Source organism: Phalacrocorax carbo, chromosome 1, assembly GCF_963921805.1.
Source record: "Phalacrocorax carbo chromosome 1, bPhaCar2.1, whole genome shotgun sequence".
NCBI lineage: Eukaryota > Metazoa > Chordata > Aves > Suliformes > Phalacrocoracidae > Phalacrocorax > Phalacrocorax carbo.
The window spans coordinates 39,593,793-39,613,544 of NC_087513.1; the positions used below are offsets into that span (position 1 = coordinate 39,593,793).

The 19,752-nt window shown below is 43.3% G+C and overlaps 1 protein-coding gene across 6 annotated transcripts; it reads left to right on the top strand.

The window, feature by feature from the left end:
* The first annotated feature begins 303 nt into the window (after positions 1-303).
* MDM2 (MDM2 proto-oncogene) lies at positions 304-19,286 on the top strand. 6 transcript variants are annotated; one of them, XM_064449266.1, is made up of 11 exons: positions 304-324; positions 1,174-1,246; positions 3,390-3,464; positions 3,805-3,938; positions 4,089-4,138; positions 5,477-5,544; positions 5,697-5,790; positions 8,379-8,539; positions 9,527-9,682; positions 11,336-11,413; positions 12,969-19,286. In XM_064449266.1, exons 2-11 carry the CDS (start codon positions 1,178-1,180, stop codon positions 13,536-13,538), a joined length of 1,455 nt encoding a protein of 484 aa, XP_064305336.1. In that variant the 5' UTR covers positions 304-324; positions 1,174-1,177; the 3' UTR covers positions 13,539-19,286. The 6 variants fall into 6 exon arrangements, with proteins under 6 accessions (XP_064305336.1, XP_064305309.1, XP_064305344.1 ...); XM_064449239.1 differs by lacking the exon at positions 304-324 and adding an exon at positions 448-598; XM_064449274.1 differs by lacking the exon at positions 304-324 and adding an exon at positions 448-598 and having other exon boundaries at positions 8,382-8,539.
* Positions 19,287-19,752: the final 466 nt, after the last annotated feature.

The following is a 19,752-nucleotide window of genomic DNA, read 5'->3' on the forward strand; positions in this document are numbered from 1 at the left end:
AGGTGTCAGATCTATTAGCCAGGCAAGCAACACTTATTATCGTGTCCCTGAATTTACGTGGACTATAAGCAAGAGTCTCTGCCGTTATTAACCTCAATACAAACTGACGTAGTGAGGTTTTCTGTCACTAAGTTACGCTGCGGCTGGATTTACGGAAGTTAAGCTTGCCAACCAGAGCCTGTTTATCCCCAAACAAGGTCTGAAAGTTTCAGGAGGGGCGTTGAGGAAGCAGGGGGCCGTAGGGCTGCCACCGACGGGGCCGCGCCTCAGAGCTGCCGGGCCTGTCTGAGGGGAAGTCGGGGAGAAGTTCAGCATCCACACAAGGTTTTTTTTTATTTTTTTTTAGTAAAGTGAGGCTCCGTCGGGAACATCCATACTCTTTTAGGGCCACCACGGCCTGCCGCCGCCTCAGGCCCGCGCGCGCCGCTCCGCGGCCGTTGCCCCCAGCCCGGTAGGGGGCGCTAGAGAGACGAGCGGGCGGCGCGGCGCGGCGGGGCGGCTAAAATGGCGGCGTCGGGCGCGCAGCGCGCTGCCGCCCGGTAGGGCCGCCGGTCCTCCGGCCGCCGCGGGTCAGGCAGCGGAGCGGGCACGGCTGGCGGTGCGTGGGGGGGCTCCCGACTCGCTCCGGGGGCAGGGGCTGAGGGGGTCGGTCGGGGCTTGCTTCTGGCCGATGACAGTGTGAGTGCGGGGGAGGGGGAGGGGAGGGGGAGGGGCGGCTGAGGGAAGCGCTGAGGGAAGCGCCGCGGCTTCCGCCCGCGGGGAGGGGAGGGGGAGGGGGAGGGGAGCGGGGCCGGGGCGGGCCCGGGGGGGTGGAGGGCGCGGAAACGGGGCTGTGCCTCCACGCCGTCGCCCCCCCCTCCCCCCTAGCTGCTGGCGGCCGTGGTGAGTCAGCGCCGGCCGCCGCCCGCCGTGACTCGGCAGCATCGCCACCCCTGGTCATGCTCGGGCATGTCGGGCCGCGGCCGGCGGAGGAGCTAAGCCCCGACTTGCCTCCTCTTAGCAGCGCTATATAAGGCCGGGCCTGGCCCAGCCGGACTCAGCCCAAGGTACCTGCTGCTGGAGCCCGGTGTGTGGGCCGGAGGGGGGCGGCGAGGTCCGCCGGGGTGGCGGAGGGGGAGCCCGAGTTGTGCAGCTGTGTTCCACGTTTTGAGCTGGTTTTCCCCTTAATTGCAGGCAAATGTGCAATACCAACATGTCCTCCCTTACGGATGCCTCGTCTGTCACCGCTTCGGAGCAAGAGGCGCTGGTCTGTACCTCTGCTGGACGCGCGGGTGTTTCATGCTTTTTGCAGAGTTTTTTTTATCTGCTAATTCAGAAGGGCCGCTTTGCTCGGCAAGCGATGGTTAGAGAAAAGCCAGGAAATCCGGTGAAGATGGGACCTCTTTGATCCTGTAGTTGTGAAGCAAATCTTTTTCATTCGTGGTTGAGCGTTGAGGGTGATGGTTTAGGTCTAGACTCTGTTTCCTGGAGACCTTTGATGGTCAGGTTGCTTTCTTTTAACAAAAAGGATCTTACGGTCCGATTTGATCATGGTAAGTATTCTGTGGTGGAAACCGTTAACAGTTCATAACTGAAGAGTTGTGGAAGATCTGCATTGTGCAAAACGTACACTGTTTGTCAATTAATCTTGTCATTGCAACCGAAGGCTTTTGAATTTGGCATTTTCACTTTCTCCACTGTTGGAATTCGCAAGCAAGTTGTAATGAGTCTTCATTTGTGTTTATGGCTTTGCATATCCAGGCTTTCCGTGATACAGTGACAGTTATGCTGTCCTGGCTTTCCACATAAGTTTTCCTGAGGATGGAAGTCTATGTGTTATACCTGAGATGCGAGTTAAAAACAGCACGTGTATAGTAACAGTTAAACTTCTTGTAGAACGGTAAAGCTTAAAAGTGTAGACTGAGAGCAGACTTCAAAAAAGTGAAGTAACAGGACAGCACTGTTGAAAGTTTGGGGTGTGTTTTTTGATTTGGTTTTTTTTTGTTTCTTTTTTAAAGTCATAATATGTAGCTACCATCTGCTGTCAGATCGTGTGGCAGAAGAACTTCTTACTTGCAGGAGCCAGAGAAGGCTAGGGAGTAAAAGGATCTGAACCAATGGGTCTAATTGTAGATTCAGAGATCTGAAACTCTTGCTTTGCTCTCCTATGGTCACCTGTCATTTGTAGTTTAATAAGTTATTGCTTGCTTCCTTTATGAAACTAACACGTGCCGTGTGATCTAACTAATTCAGCACTTAGGAGGGGTTGAATAGACATCTAATGTTGTCCACAAGCTTGTTTATTGTTTTTATTATGTGTGATTCTTGCAGCTAATCTCTTGTTAATGCACTAAAACTTAACGTTGGTTTTAGCAGATATTTGAAATGGAATGTAAGGAGGTTCCCCCCCTCTTCCCTTAAGCACTCATTTCTTGTCCAGTGATATTTAATTCATCATTTCCTATAAATTTATTTTCTATAATATTTTTTTCTTATTTTAGGGACTACATTAGGGTAGATAAATATTACCCTGTTCTTAGAATGGTTATGCTGTTGTTAAAGTGGCAATACTAGAATATACTGCACTGGGAACCCTCAGTGGCTCCACAGTTGTGGCAGCCCCTGCAGCTTGTTCTCACTTCCTGCACTGGTACTGGCACAGCTGATTGTCAAACAGTGCAGCGAATGGGATCGGGATGGTGGTCTGGCCAGAGAGGGGAAAAATAAAAGAGACAGAAAATGTTTTCTGTTGTTTTTTACTTTTCCTCCTCTACCTCAGAAATTGCCATAGACTGGCTGCAGATCTAGCTCTGCTGGTACAGTGGGTGAGCGGGAGGCCATTGCGGAGGTATGAGTGATTGAAATCCGATGGAAAGGACAGGGTGTGCTTATCTCAGCTAAGGAAAGCCTTCAGAGGTAAAGCACCCCAGCTGGCAAATGCAGAACTGCAGCCCCAGAAACTGTCACAGGAAGAGACTAGGAAAGAGGTGGACCGGTGCTTGCTTTGGTTTGTGACTAGCACTCGACCTGAAGGTCAGAAAGGTCCGTTTGCGTTCCTCCCTTCCCTTTGGGAGTCTGCCTTGACTAAAGGAGCGAAACGGAATTCCCCGTGACCCAGCCCTGTACTTGGAACCACCAAATGAGTCGTGTAGCTCAAGTCGAGGAATCTGTACGTACCAGTGAAAGAATGGGGTTTGAGCTAAGATGTACAAGAAGTTTAGTGTGATTGGGTTCATGTTATTTTCTTTCAGCTTTGACTTTGCAAAGTGGAAAACTTGGGTGTGGGTAGGTTTGAACATAGTTGTGTGTTTGTATATCAGATTAATTCAGAAGGAGAAAGCCAACCTGTATAAATAGTATTTTGTTTGTTGAAGAATCGGTACATACTGTTTTTCTTCTTCCCCACACAGGTTAAACCAAAGCCACTGTTGTTGAAGTTGTTAAAGTTAGCTGGTGCAGAAAAGGACACTTTTACTATGAAGGAGGTGAGAACTTTTAATCACTAAAGGTAGATTATGGTGAATACAGATAGATTGTTGTTTTGTATTGAGTGAATGGGGGGCAGTGTAGTTCACAGCTTATCTAGAAGATACTGAAACATTTTCCTGCTGACTTGTCAGCAAGTTTCTCAATATCTGAAAAAAAGTGTCTGGTCGTCAGTAGAGCAGCAAAGTACTTGGGGAACGACAGATGAAAAATCACAGCTCAAAGGGAGTTGTAGGCAATTCAAGTTAGAAGAGAAAATCTCAATGAATTTAATGTGTGTTCTTTTCCACTTAATAGAACCTGGGTGTTTAATGTCTGTGTATGTCATTTATTTTACAGGTAATATTCTATCTTGGACAATATATTATGTCTAAACAATTATATGATGAAAAACAGCAACATATTGTACACTGTGCAAATGATCTCCTGGGGGATTTATTTGGAGTAGCAAGCTTTTCAGTAAAAGAACACAGGTAAAATGGGATTTTTTTCTGAGTCTGGTTGTGAAATAATGGAGAACGTAATGCGTATGGCCTTTTTAAACTCTCTTCAGAGATGGTAAGCTCTCTTTTATGATTACATGTAGCTAACTTCCAAAATCTCTTTCTTTATTCCCGTCTAAGGCGACTGTATTCCATGATTTCCAGAAATCTGGTAGCAATCAACCAACAAGGTAAGCTAGTTTGGGAGGACCTTTTGTTTTGGGAAATAGTAGCGGAAAATATAACTTATAGTAATGCGTCTTGCATGTTAGTGATCAGATAACATCAATCTCTCTGTAATTAGCTTTTTGGCTTTACATGCTACTGTCCAGAGCAATCACAAATAGTGAATCAAAGCAAACACTGTTTCTACTGTGGGAGAAAAAAAACCCCAAAACAAAAACATGAACAGCATTTGCGTAATTTAGTTTGCCTAGAGCCAGACGGAGCACAATCAGAGCTGAACACACAGGACTCAATTGAAAAATTAGGCGTTTGCTTGTATTTCTTACAGATAAAGCCCTCAACAATGTAACAAGTTTTATATTAAAAAATTAGCTTCTTGAACTTGTGCCAGCAAGGAAGTCAGGACAAATGCTTTTTATGCTCTGTGTTAGTGTTCTGGTTTAATTTTCAAAACTGAATGCAGAGTACTTTTAGAACTGGTCACCCTCAGCTAGACCGAGTCCTCTTTTAAAAGGTCTGTACACTTAAAAAAGTAGCTTTGTGGTAACTTTGTGGGTAGCCACTCCGTAAATGGAGAATTGTTACATACAGTCCTCTTTCCTGCAGTGTAAAAGTGCTCAGTACAGCTGTAATTGTTGGCTAATACAAGGAATGAATCAGAAGCGAAGTGTTGGAAGCCATTTTGTACATTAGAAATCCATATTAAGACACTGTGTGTTCCTGATTCTTCCTAAATGCAAATGTTCACCTGCTGAGAATGGGAAACATGCTTTTTTAAATTATCACTTATTGTTGTGCTTGCAAACTTAAATCATACCTCAAATTCTTTTCTTGAAAGGTCATTTATTCCTTCAGAGTCTGTCTGGTAGTAAGCATATGTAATTAACAACAGTTTGTTTTTTTTCTGCTATTTAATGTGGTTTTAATTCAGTGTTCCCGCAAGATGGTAACTAGTAAAATACACTTCGGAGAGGAAAAAGTGTTAAGTGTTTCCTCCCTATATTCTTTTGTATCTGCAGAACCCCAGCTAATGCACAGCCTTCATTTCAAGGCATTTATAATAAAATTCTGAACTACTCTGCAGTCAAGATTCCTTCTTCCTCCCCACTTTCCCACTTCAGTAATGTTACGGGCAAAGTGCCGCACATGCCTGAAAAGCAAAGGAACAGGGTTGTTGTTTCCATTGTTGCAAAATGTCTGGATTGTAAATTCTGTTTAGAATTTACTTTGTAAATGCTGTGTGCAGATAACTTCTCTCCCTTGCTTTTACTCTAATGTTTTTGAGCCTGAAATTGTCTTTCTGCTGTGCTGTATTATGGATTTTTGGTGTGGTTTGGTTTCAGACTCTACACTTGCTGACCCACCTGAGGAGGATGCCAGATTTCAGCTTGGAGAAGAAAATGTTCTGAAGGTGATTTTTAAATTTCATTTTTAAATAAATTTGTGAAATGTAAATTCTATTTAGTTTTGCGTGATAGTGTCAGTGGCTTAGTTGCAATTAGCTGATTCTAGCCTTTTACCTTGTATTCATGCTCAGGCTTACTCAGTATTTCTGTTAACCAGGAATCCATGCAAGAGTTGGAAGAGAAGCAGACTTCATCAAACGTGACTTCCCGACCAACTACATCTTCTAGGAGGAGACAACACAGTGAATCTGGTATGTGCAGATTTATGATGCAGAGCTTTCAGTAGCATGGCCACTTAGGGAAAAAAGAAAAGTACGTTCTTTTGCCTTCCTGACTTTGAAAGATGCTGTGAGATACTATTCATGTTTCTCTGCTTATCTAAAACGCAATGTTGAGTCTGGAAGAAATACACGATTCCTTGCATTGCTCCGGTATCACGTTACAGTTCAGATTTCTAGAACTGTTAGTAAGATGATGGAATAATTTGTTCCACAGATCTTTTAAGCTTGTTCACATGAGCAGGACTTAATCAGTTGTGTTGTCTTCGTGATGAGAACACTTTTGTTTGAAATAGACTGCTGTAGTCAAATTCATTTCACTTCCCTCTGTAGACAGACACAAAATTTTACATTTTGTTTGCTCTCAAAAATCACTTTTCATTGGATTTCAACTGGTGGCAAAGACATCAAAGATCTGATAGTAACGTGGGATGATTTTCGATATATTTAGGTACCTGACCATTCCTTAAGCACTTCTTAAAAAGTCTGGCAACTTAAGCATCGTTATTTGTCTTCTCTTTCTCCTTACTGAGGTTATTCAATAATCACTGGCCAAAATGTGGGATGTTTCTTCCGATAATTAGCAAAAACCAGGCTGGTCAGCCTAAACCTCAGTAACTTTAAATTCCTCATTGGAAGTGTTCTCTACAGTTCTACTTAAATACTATTCTGTGGAATTTCTTACGTTAGTTTGTTCCATCACTTACTTCCATTACCTCCTGACCTGACGATTGTAATTACGGGGGCAGTGATAACCTTCTGTCGCTGCATAGACCTTCCTTTTCTTCAGTTGCTTGGGAATATCTCCCAGTTCCTCAGCTTTTGTGTAGTAGTTTTTTGTCAGTCCGAAAACTGTGCTGCATTGCTGAGCGGTTTGCACTAAATTAAAAGAACGTTTAATGTTGTAACAAAAACTGGTGAAAGGATGGAAAGTCTCGGTTAAACATCACAACCTGTAATATTTAGGCATGATGCAGAGCACGTAAGGTCCTGCACTGTGCTTACTTATTGTAGGTTTGATTATTAACTCTTGTCTTTGCATCCATTTATTAGTTTGTTACAACCTTAAAAGTTCTTTTAATATAGTGTTTTTATATACACTTTTTTTCTAATTTATAGGAAATCTTCCTTTTAAACCACTATTCTTGTTAAATTGGGATGGTAGCGGCTCCTTTGGAGCCGCTTATATAGTGTATAGAAACCTTGTGGTGATACAGTATCAGTACGGCATGGAGCCATGACAACTAAATGAGGACAACGATGGACAGGAGCAACCCTTGGGCCTGGGGGCACCAAATTTGGTGGGGCTCTCAGGGCGGAAAAAGAAAAGAGAGGGGCTGAGCCAAGAAGCACCAAGGGAAAGTAAGAGAAGTCTCAAAGTATGTACAAGTGTTTTGTTCTCTTTTCCTTTACAATGAAAGATTCAAGACTTGAAGACTCGTGGATTGTCAGGGTGTGTTTTGCAAGGCAAGGGAGAAGCTGGGTGATAGAGGGTGGGTGCAAAAGGCACCTGTAGGGGGGCAGCAGGCTCTTACTGAGGTCTGTTGAACCAAGTTGTCAGGCCTCTTGGGGAGCTTTCACTCCACTGCACTTACATACTGACTTTGCAGTGCCTTTTTCAATACAATTCTTTCTAACCAAACACTCTGCAAGTCAGTGGAGCTGAATTTTGATTTACCCCAAAAATGCTGTCCCCCTACTCCTTATGCTGCTGCAGGTGGTTGTTTCAAAACCTGATGTATTTAAAAAGCATTGCCTTTTTGCCTTCAAAGCGAGCATACTTAGTAAACACAGCTTAAAGCAATGCTTTCAGAGTTCAATTTTTACTTAGTACGCCTTGAAGATTTTCCTGCTAGTGTGTGGTGAAAGTCGTAACGGTTTGTCACAAAAATCCGGTTGAGTAAATACAATTACATATAGCGCAACTGTTTAACTGCTAAATTTGTTGAGGTACCTGAAACTTGAACGTGAATGTACCTTGCCTAGCATGAGGTCCTTTGTATGCATGTGACACAAGAACTAGGTGCTCTGTCTCCCTGCAAATTCTGGCATGGACTCAGAAGCCCTCTGAAAGCGCCTTTCTGTCTACTGACTGTAGAGGGAGCTAGGACAATTCAGATCCTAACTGTATTCCTTAAAATTAGAAGGGATTTATAGAGGGAGCTAGGACAATTCAGATCCTAACTGTATTCCTTAAAATTAGAAGGGATTTAATGTGTCATGTGTGAAGTGGAGTAAAAATGCTTCCAAATTTGCAATTATTTTATTTCCTGCATGTGGAGACTGCCTTTTACAAGCTGTGGTGATGGGGCCAGTGGGGAAAGCCAGCCCCTGGTTTTGGGAATGTTTCACACTTTTCATGTTTCTCAATGTTTCTGTGTCTTCTTTAAGTAAGTTTTTGGTGCCTTTACTTTTTTCCCCCCATAAAATAATCCTGAATTACTTTATTTTTCTTAAATTTCTATATAAGTAAATTATATTCTAAGCTTCTGTTAAGAATATTCAAAACTGCACATTGTATAGATGTTTGTGGAGTAATAAAAATTCTTGAATGTGCCCAGAAGAAAACTCTTCAGATGACCTGCATAGCGACAGAAGAAAGCGACACAAGTCAGACAGCATTTCGTTGACGTTTGATGAAAGTCTCTCATGGTGCGTAGTCAGCGGTCTGTGCCGTGAAAGAAGCAATAGCAGTGATTCAACAGATTCTCTTTCCATTCCTGTAAGTAAAAATATATTTTTTTGTGGTACAAGTTTTGCAGATTCCTCAAGTGCAAATATGCATCTTAAAACATCATGTTCTTGATTAAAAGCAGCAGCGGCTTCAGTGGTATCTGGGGAGAGAAAAGATGGTGTGTGGGTGGGGTGGGGCCTTTCATAGATGTGCTGGCAAAGCTGAAGTGAAACTTAAAAATACTAACTCTGAATATTCTTTAAAGAGTAGATTCTTACTGCTTGGTGCAGTATTGAAAAAATGTGAGATACATTTTGTGTTCTAAAATAACTGTTTCTTAGCATGCTGAGAGAAGAAAAGCAGTCACAGATGTTCCATAATACAGAATAGCTGGTACTTCTGGGCACCTGGGGATTCTGGTACAGCTTTGGTAACTACATAGTAGTGCCCCGATGATGATGCTGTGTTCGTTTTCCAAGCCTTTCCTGTTTTTTTTATCGTTGTTTTCAGCAAACACTTCACTTGAGGCATATTATCTGTGGTTAGGTTAAGTCACGAAGAGCTAAACTAACAGTACTGCTAGTGTTATACTGTATTCTGAATTGTCAGAGCTAACGCTGTGTCTTCATTCTCGGTGTTTTATAATTGTTTAGCCACTGTCTCAAATCAAGGTTAACAAAGCTGATGAGAATAGAAAATTTAATGACATGCAGCCAACAGGCACACCTTCCTGCATCTGTTCTTTCACTTCTTAGGAGAGCCTTTTTGAAATAGTAGCAGCAGTCTTCAAGCTCTCTGTAGGTTGGCTGCAGCCTCTATTGCAGAGCTGACAAAAGGCATTGAGATCTGGCTTTATTATTACCTACCTTTGATTCACTTGTCTCATAAAAGATGTTCTATCTAACAGCAGCTGGTCTCATTTCTTCTAGAGCTAATTAAACTGCTCAGTTGGGTTTTCATCTTATGAGCCATTTAACAGTAATGGTTATGGATATGGACTAGTGAGGTTGACTGTGTGCTTTCTCTTCTTTTCAGGATCTTGATGCCAGTTCACTAAGTGAAAACTCTGATTGGTTTGACCACAGTTCTGTTTCAGACCAGTTTAGTGTAGAATTTGAAGTTGAGTCTATTTATTCAGAAGATTATAGCCATAATGAAGAAGGACAGGAGCTTACAGATGAAGATGATGAGGTACGTATTTGTTTTGTTTGGGGTTGTTTTTTTTGACTTAGTGTGTGGGGTGGTGGTGAGAAGGGGAAAGAAACTTACAGGAATACTTCATGTTGAGATTCCAGCAAGAAGTAGTAACTCTTCAGGTTTATTTCAGGACTGTGTGTGCTATGTCACAAGCTGCACCTAGTGGTTCATTAAATCAAATTTACATGCCTGTGCAGCTGGGTCACCGTTATACACCCACCGGGCAGTAAGCAGAGCAGTGCTAAGGCTTTCTGTAGGCTCTGAAACAGACTCCTGATGGTCTGGAAAAGTCTGTCTGTTTAACTTCACTTGCTAGCTGTTGGAGTTGATGGCATCATGTGCTCTTGAGTCTGTTCCTCCATTTTTAATTGCAGAAGTATGTGTAGAGCTTTGATGACACTTTCAATAGTGAATTAAAACTTTCCTAGTAACTCTTTGCAAGGGGATACCTCTGAATCATTCACTTTCATGGTTATAAATTTTACATAGAGGTGCTGAAGCACAATTTTAGAAACTTTCATGAGGAGGCAAGACAACAGTAGAATTGTGTTACCATCATTGTCAAGAGATCTGGATATCTGGAATGTCAGGAACAAAGTGGGAGATGATTTTTTTTTTTTCTGGGTTAATTTTCTGTTACTTCAGAGGTGAATGAGTTCATGGCAAGATCGGTTCAGCACCGGAGGCAGAACTTGCCTGGGACGTACCCAGCCGTACTTGAAGGGCTGCATGGGGCTGACTGTACTGATGTGTGCCGGGTGGGTTATAGTGCTGCGGAGTGGCACCCTGAGATAAGGCAGGGATTTGGAGGAAGAAAGGATCGAGGTGTGCCCCTGCCCCCAGCAGCAGTGTTGGGAACTGCAGAGTGGTTGAGGTTGGAAGGGGCCTCTGGAGGTCATCTTATCCCATCCTCCTGGTTCAAACTGAGCTGGATGCCCAGTGCCATGTGCTTTTAAATACCTCCAAGGATGGAGGCTCCACAGCCGCTCAGGGCAACCTGTGCCAGTGCTCAGTCACCCTCACAGTAAGAAAGAGTGTCTCTGGATGTTCAGACAGAACCTCCTGTGTTTTTATTTGTGCCAGTTGCCTCTGGTCTTGTCACCGGGCACCACTGAAAAGAGCCTGGCTAGCCTGCTTTATGCCCTACTTCCGGTTATCCATGCACATTGATAAAATACCCCTTGAGCTGACATCTCCAGGCTGAACGGACCCAGCTCTCTCAGCCTTTCCTCATGTGAGAGCTCCTCCAGTCCCTTAATCTTCTTAACAGTCCTCTGCTGGACTCTCCCCAGTAGCTCCGTGTCTGTGGTGTACTGGGGATCCCAGAGCTGGGCACAGTGCTCTGGGTGTGGCCTCAGCAGTGCTGAGCAGAGGGGAAGGATCACCTCTACTCTAGAATGTGGTACCTCCTCTCTGTCTGATCTAACTTCTTCAAAGTGGTATTACAAGTGTGAACGGAATTCTTTTCCCCCAAACCAGTCATCAGATTTTGTGGAATTACCTGCTAGGATACATTAACATATATGCACTATTTATTACATTTGATTAGAAGTCTATTAGAAAATCTATCAGATTAAAAATCTATCAGATTTTTAATTGAATGCCAAAAATCAGTTACATCAGGTTTTTTCTTTTTACTTAAACCAGGTGTATCAGCTAACTATTTACCAGGATGAAGACAGTGATGCTGACTCATTTGATGAAGATCCAGAGATTTCTCTAGCTGTGAGTAAAAACTTGGCTGGCAAAGCATCATAAGTTGGGTGGATCAAGAGTACATCAAGGTAGATCAGAGTAGATCATGGAGTATAGATAAATTCTATTGTTACTAGTGTGGGTTGTTTGTTTTTTTTTAAATTGATTTTTGCTTGCATGCTTGAAGATTCCAAGACAACGATTTCATTACTGAATAGGTGACTATTAAGGAACCCTGATATTTTAAAAAAAAAAAAAAATCAGTAAGGTTCCTAATCCATTTAAAAAAGTACTAACTTACGGTTTCAGTGACTTCAGGGAAGGAAATTATTTGAAGCCTAAATCTGACTTTTTGCACAAAATGCAAAACTACAACAAAAAAATCTTAGTATGTTTAAGAACTCTTCCTGTAAATGGTAATACCTAGTTTTATTGTCCAGCCTGAATCTGTAGCATACAGACGTGAAGGCAAACATGTTTTCAGAAAAGTACTGTAAAATTAATAGATTTTGAGGCATTTTCTAAATTATATGAGACCATTCTTGAAGTATGGGAAGAAGTTCAGGGGTTTGAGGTAACGTCCGTAGATGTTTGTGAGAAAAGCAGACACTAGAAGTAAAAAGCTGTGTATTTTTTTATTTGTACTAGCTTTTCACAATCAAAGCTTGAACAAAGGCTGTTGTCCAAAACTGTCTGAAACGTTCCAGTCCCTTGATGGTCTGTAGGACCAAGGGACTTCACTATGTGTGTAGAACACGGGGCTAGCCTCCGTCTGAAAGCATAGCGCTGCTTGTGTATGGAAAGATAGGTCAGTACCTTATTTTTAGGAATTCAGATTGGTTTCTGAAGCTTTTGATGTCACCGATGATATCTGGGACTCAAACCAAAAGTGCTTTGAATCTTCTAAATGAGTTTTGGTTTGGTGTTTTTTTTTGTTCTCATTCCCACTGCGGTATGGATTATTTCTAAGAAGTGTCTCTCCCCTTAAATGGAGTTTTTAAAGAGTGTGTGGTGTATTTTCAGTGTAGTATATGCAGTAACCTCAGTGATGCAGCCTTTTTTTTTCCTAAATGGCCGATGGTCTCTGTTTCGTACTACTGTGTTAGAGTGCCCTCACCCGGCTGCTTTGCACACCAACAGCTTAGCGTCCCACAGGTTAACTGTCCCACCAGTCTGGAATAGTTTCCATTTCTATTGTTGGAAATAATGGGAATGGTGACCATTTGATCAGAAAGAAATTTTCAGGAGGCTTTCTGAAGACTTTTGTGGCCTGGTTTCTTCAATTTTGCCTAAGTTGTTAATAAATCATTGTTGTTCTACCTCTGTTTTTATTTCACAAATCTACTGCAAGAAGTCAGTCAGTCAGAGAGTCTTTTAAAACTCAGACTATTTTAATTTAGAACCATAAAATGGGACTAAACACAATGGAATGGGACCAGACACAATGGAATCTTTAAATGATACACAAGTCGATAGCTCCAGATAACTGTTATTTTGGCAGTGATAAATTGTTTATAATCTCTGAATATTTGAGTTGTAAGCATTCCAAGTAGCTTAAGCTGTTCCAACCTTTAATTCACTGAAGGATTACTGGAAGTGTCTGGAATGTAACGAAATGAATCCTCCGTTACCACGACATTGCCACAGATGCTGGGCCCTTCGGGAGGACTGGCTTCCAGATGAAAAGAGTGAGAAATCAGTAAAGAGCAAGTTAGAAAGCTCCCTCCCCCTGGAGTCCGAAGAAGGTTTTGATGTTCCTGACTGCAAGAAAGTGAAAATGACTGAAGATAAAGAACCAGCTGCAGAGGAGAACGAGGAGAAAGCAGTACAAACTTCCGAGTCCCAGGAAAGCGAAGATTATTCTCAGCCATCGACATCGAGCAGCATGTTCTGTAGCAGTCAGGAGGACTATAAGGAGCCCGAGAAGAGAGAAATGCAAGACAAAGAGGAAGGCGTGGAATCCAGTCTACCCGTTACCAGCATAGAGCCCTGTGTCATATGTCAGAGCAGACCTAAAAATGGCTGCATAGTGCATGGCAAAACGGGACACCTCATGTCGTGCTTTACGTGCGCAAGAAAGCTTAAGAAGAGGAACAAACCCTGCCCGGTGTGCCGGCAGCCCATACAAATGATCGTACTAACTTATTTTAGCTAGGTGGGTGGTGACTGGAAAGCAGTGGATGGAACTTCATAAACTGGTTAAGAGAATAAGAAACTATTTTTGTATGCTTATTGGGGAAACTAATATTTTGGCTCTCTCTGCGATTGGTATGAGAAGTAATTGCTGAAGTAAATGCACTGGAGTTGTTAAGAGGTTAGCCTAATATTCCTAAGTCAGCTCAAAGGTTTTAAGTCCCGCTCAATAGGACTAACCAATTCTGGCAAACTGCCTGCCTTTCCAAGTGTTTCGCGTTCCATACAAGCTAGTACCGTTGGCTTTGCTGGACTAAATACATTAAAAACCTGAATTCAGTGATTACGAAAGACATGCTGAAGAGCTCCTCAATGTGAGTTCCTCCTCTTAAAAAGATGCTCCAGATTCCAGTATCTGTTGCCTGGTGAAGACACCAGGCTCAGTCGGAACCCTCTGAATAAGTCAATAAAATAAATAACTAGAATCTTGTCTCCCTCATTCCCAAAACTTAAATTCCTCCAAGTAACCAAATGATGGGGGAGATCTTACCTGGAAGTGGGGGAAGATGCAATAGAAAATCATGTAAGGTTTTGGAAATATAAAGGGGTACTGCCTGTCTCTGATTTTTGTAGTGTGTGTAGCAAACTGCAGGGCTGTGTGCGTCCTGCCTGAGAGGTCGCTGATCCAAGTTCAGTCTTAGGGTTGTCTCTGAAACATCCTGAGAAACCGGCTTTTAAAATGCTTTGTGGGTTTGGAGGTCTGTACTGTCCTGGCGGTTGTTTTCAGCAGTGCGAGAAAGGGCTGGAAGGGGCCAGGTAAATGAAGGAGATGCCATGTAATGTCGAGTCAGGCCGTATTAGGGGACATTCTTACTCTTTTTCTACACTCATTTTTGGTTTCAGCGGTGTAGCATGCTGCTTGATCACTACATTCACTTGAATAAAAATAGTAAGGCAAAAAAAGTCCACCTTCATCTGCAGAAACAAATACACTGTGCCGTTCTAGTTCACAAAGGCGTTCTTTAAATTCTGTAGTCTTTCCAACTTAAGCTGGTTTTTATCCGTATCACAAGAATTCTGAAAAATCTGTTGCAAGGTGTTTGGCCAACTGGAAACTGGTCTCGTTGGGCCTGTCCTTTACTGCTTTTAGCCCTGGTCTCCTCGCTGTGCTTTGCCAAAAACTGTGTGCAACTTACCAGTGCCTTTATTAAGGCGTCTGTGCAGTGACTCAGTTCTATGGTGCCTTCAGAGTAGGTAACACGAGTATATCTCCACAAGTTGAGGTACCTTCAGGGCGTAGTTAGACTGCTTGTCTGAGCTGTTTTTCAGATGGAGAGTTTCTGTACTAGCGAGGTGTTTATTTCTTTGGAAAACTAGGTTACAAGAGGAATTGTACGTTTTTAGCACCTTTTAGTTTTACAGGTAGTTGCTGATAGTCTGCCCCATAGGGAGTAGCAAATAGGTCGTTTCGGCATGGGGGAGCACCAAGAAGGGAGACGTAGCCTAAATGCAGGAATTGTGCTGCATGACCGTCCCGCAGGCCGCAGCTAAACGTCTCGCTTCGCCACCGGTGTGGAACCGCTGATGCCTGTGTGGTAGCACAGACTTATCCTGCTGTAATTGCCTTCATGTCAGAGCTGAAATAGTTACTGTAGTATAAAGTGGCTGTAAACCAGGGCTGCAAAGGCCGGGATACAGGGAGGTGCCTTGGAAAAGGGCATAAAGCTGTACGGGAGAGGCTCAGCAACGCCTTGGCTGTTACTCGCCTGCAGAGAAATACCTTCATAGGTTAAGAGTGAATTACCAGGTTCAGTCATGATGTGTTCATACATTTGAGCTGATTTTTGAAAAGTACTACTAAAAGATACTGACATCCCTGAGGTTTTACCATAACTTACTTTAACCAGACAAAATGTAAAACCCAGTTGTGTATCTTTCTTCAAATTCTTAGATGCAACAGCAGGTAGCTGGAAGCTCCTTGAAGGTCTGTGGTCAGCCGTAACCTTTCGTGGGGTTTTATAACCCTTCAGACCAAGATGGAAGTCCTGTGGGGCAGATACATACACTTTTCAAGCAGGGATGCTTCTAAAAGCCAGTTACCTGCCTTAATCTACAATGCTTCTTTTTCTTAAGTTTTGATTTTTCAGCGCAATAATCTCTTTGCAGTCACAGAGATAGCGGTGTAGCTGCAGTCGGTGGGGGAGCCGCTGCTCCTACCTGGTTCCTGCTGGGACGGATTGTACCATCCCGCTCTTGGTGTTCTCATCCGCTCCCCTTTGGCAATCTCTATATTTAAAAACAAAACCAAAAAAATATTCCACTCTCAAAAAGGCGCATGTGGTCAGAGCGATGGCCCTTGCTGTTCGCAGCCACTCAGCTTTGGGATTTTTCTTCAAAAAACCCGATTTTGTCTCTTATTAATGTTTTATGCTTTGGCAAAAGATGAAGTGAGAGCAGAGAGAGTAATGAATTTTCCCTTTTATGATCTAAAGTTTTACTTCCCTGGCATGCCTTCTGTTGGGGAGGGCAGCCTTGGGAAGTACATGGTGCTGAGGAAATGGAGAGGTTTGATTTCTGCAGCTGTGGCCAAACTCCTGTGTCAGAGCCTTTTTTTTTTTTTTTTTTTAATTCTACTGGTCTGAGTTTTAATATTACTCTTAATTTCTAGTAAAACCATAGGGCGTTATGTTTGTGGGGTTTTTTTGCCCCAAGGCACGCCTTACGGATAAGGGAGGGATGAGTATCGGTGTCCATCCCAGCTCCTATGGGAGGCGCTGGCAGGCCAGTGCGCGCGTGGGGTTTGGTGGGTGCCTCTGTGGTGTCGCGGCCCCGGCACTGGGTCCCCAAGGCTGAAGCTTGGGTCTGCCCCTGCGCCGTCCCCCCGACCCACGCTCCTTGTGCGCGCGTGAGCGTTGCCAGCCCTGTGCTTATCATCCTGTTCCCTCTGGCCTGTAAATATGTTTCTGGCCTTGGGCAGCAGCACAGAAGTCAGCAAAACTTTTAGAGCAGAAGTTGACAATTGGTCTTACTTGATGAGCTCTTTGAGATCCTTATTTAATAGCATACGCGTTTTAATCTTTAATTTATTGCAGTTTGTAAATATTCTTGTGCTTACAGTGAGTGTCTTGAGCTTTAATTTATTGAATTAGTCTGTAGGTACGTGCGTAGATAGGTGAATGTGCATACTTGGAAAATCACAGCTGCAAAAAGATTTAAGAAATTGTAGCATTAAAATGAAGATGAATATTCAGGTTACTTTCAGACAAGGGGCACAGGAAGATTTATGGCTTTGTTCCTTTTTTCCTTCCCTTAAAATAACTTCTGCATTGAACCTGAACGACACTCATTAAATAGAGGTGGAGGCTGACGCAGCGTCAGCGGAGTGAAAGCGTTTTGCTGGTGTTTGATTTCCTTTGGAATGCTTTGGCACCTCCGAGAACAGCCAAGTGGCTGCTCCGGGGAGCTGGTGGGCGGGAGGTGATGGTCTGGAAGATGCAGGGAGGTGGTGAGGGGTTTCAGAGTTAACTTGCAATGGATGGTAATGGCTTTTGCCTTTGAACATGCAACCAAGGAAGCCATGGGGATGAGGGCCAGACGCGGACAAAGTGTGACGGTGCACATTTTCAAGAATTGTCTTGGCCTGTTCCTTCGCGCACTTCAGGCAGACAATAGTTTCCTAGAAATGCTACAAGAACTCACCTGGTCATCTTCACAAAGTACAGTAAACCTACTTAATATGATTTTTTTTTTTCACTATGTGTTGCTATTTATCAGTATTGAAATTCAACTCTTGACCCAAGGAGGCAAAGAGCAAAGTGAAATGCTCGAGGCAGGTGGTGAATGGGCTTTGTTTCAGTGTCTGTGACGTTTCTGAAAAAGGCTAGAAGCGGTGGGTATTAAAATACTTGATATATTTTAATACTTTTAATACTGTATCTTTGTGTAAGATTTATTAGTTATGAAGCCTGCTGCTGTTATCCTTCAAAAAACTTGCACAGCTGAAACAGAAGTAACTGGATTGCTGATAATGTTGAACTCTTATGCCGCAAAGGTTAGGCTTTTTGTTGAGCAGCACCCCTGGAACGTTCGTTGTTGGCATTGCTAACGGGCGCGCTGGAGGAAGCACGTGCCGATGCCGTACGGTGCAGGAGGCTGCTGGTGGGTTGATTCAGAAAGGGTGAAAGTGCTGCAAAGGTTTAATTGATGAGAAGCGTTGCCTTTGTTCTAACAGTGTGGTCCAACTTTCTCGCCGAGTTCTGTTGGGTGTACATTTGTTTAAATGTCGCTGCCTCTGAAAGGTCTGTCTTGGTGCGAAGCCACGTGCAAGGCTTCAGGCGGGTTTTTCCCCTAAAAAAGAGTAACATGAGGAAAAAACAATTCCTCGTTCTTACAGAAAGTGTCAACAAGGATAATTGTTTCTAAAAACTGTTCTGACAAAAGAGAGATGAAAATGATTAGAAGCGTCTTGAAACTGAATAAAGCGAAATGAATAAATAGGTTTAATATAGGGGTGAAGAAATTCCCTGTCTTAATCTAAAGCCGCTATTGCGTTAGGGCGTAACTTTAGAAGTAGGGTTTATAATTCTAAAGCAGTTAATTCAGGCAGCATGTTAACCTGCCCCACGCGTGGTGGGGCAGCAGCCATTCCAGGAAGGTGCAACATCTCGTTGTGCAATGCTTGGCCTACAAAGGGGCATTTGCAGGTGTGGCGCTTCCCTGCAGGGAAGAGCTTTGAGCACTTGCAGAGGGCTCGTGGACGGGCAGCGTTAATACCAGGCCTGAGCTCAGGACTGGTGGATGGGCAACGTTTGTGTCAGGCCTGAGCTCTGTCGGCCACTCTTCATTACTGATGGTGCCGGCGGGCTTTGACTGTGCGTAGGGTGACCTGTGCTGCACGCCCCGTGTTGTCGTACCTCCAGCCTGCGTAGGCCAGCACCCTCCTGGCCGTCAGGCCTGTCTGCGCCGGGGGTTACCTGCCCGACTCACCCGACTTTTCCAGCGTGTCCGTACCGGAGTCAGCATCTTGTCTTGGGTTACTTCTTGTTTAAAGGTTGCACAAGCAATGTAAAGCAAAAAAATCCCCAGAAACCTGGGCTTATGGGATCTTCTAGCAATGGATTGCACTTACTGATCATGGAAAATTGTTGCTTTTAACTAATGTGTGCTGGTTTTGTTTGGTTTGGTTTTTTTTAAGTTTAGCACAGATGCACTGAAAGCTTCAAGTGAATGCCTCTCTGTAGTACATTATATATATATATTCAACATGTAAAATTTATTGGTGATACATAAGGTAGTGTCTCCCCTTCTGAGTAGATGTTGTTTTAACTTAACAGCCTGACTTTTAAAGGACAGCTCGTTTTCAAGCTAAATAGCCGTCAACACGACAATTACGTACCTAAAGTACCCCAGAGCTTTTCCAGGAGCAGCCTTACTTTGCTCTGGGACTGCACGTAGTTGGAAGAACTGTTAAGCAGACTGGTTCATAGGGAATTCAAACACCTATGCAATTTTGCCACTACTCCTTGATGGACACGCTTTCAGGACCTTGCCATGGCACGTACCCTTTAGCTAATCAGCACTCCCCCTGCCACAGCAGGTAACCATTAAAAGACAGATGTCTGCTCAAATTGCACAGAGTATGGATCCACTTATGATGAGAATTTTCATGTGTATTGAGTTTGTCTTCTGGTGTTAAGTTTTTCCTTTTCTGAGGAAACTAAATACTATGTTGCATTTAAAAAGCTTTAAATAAAGACTTGTTTATATACTCCTTGGTGTTCTTTTTTTCACCTCAGTGACTTGTTAGCAGGAGAACTTCTTAGTTTTTCATACGGATTTTTAATTCTGCGAATGGGTGTACAGGCTCTTCCTGCCCTCACTCAGCTTCCCACAGATCTCATGCTTTTAGGGGATTGTAAATCTTAGGGGGTCTCTAGTTCTTTGTGCTGTGAGTGACAGGATCGCAATGAGGAATCAGCAGAGGGATTAGTGGATAATTATTTACTCCTCTGGTTGGTAAACCATCCACAGCAGTACAGAGGGGGAGCAAAGGTAGAAAATTCAAATGGAGATGAAGAAAAACATTCAAAAAAGGGGTATTGTGTGCACATACAGCCCTTGTTCCAAACTGGCATCACTGTTTCAATTTCTAAAGTGTATTTACAGCTTCATACAGTGCCTGGAAGAGAACCCAGGGGTAGGTGAGGGGCTGATGCCTGAGCTCCAGTGCCCAGTGG

Excerpts from the sequence above, each read along its gene's own strand:
- MDM2 (XM_064449266.1), top strand. The coding sequence starts at position 1,178 with ATGTGCAATACCAACATGTCCTCCCTTACGGATGCCTCGTCTGTCACC. Across the intron at positions 5,545-5,696 it reads GAGAAGAAAATGTTCTGAAG|GAATCCATGCAAGAGTTGGA; the intron begins GTGATTTTTAAA and ends TCTGTTAACCAG. Across the intron at positions 8,540-9,526 it reads CAGATTCTCTTTCCATTCCT|GATCTTGATGCCAGTTCACT; the intron begins GTAAGTAAAAAT and ends TCTTCTTTTCAG.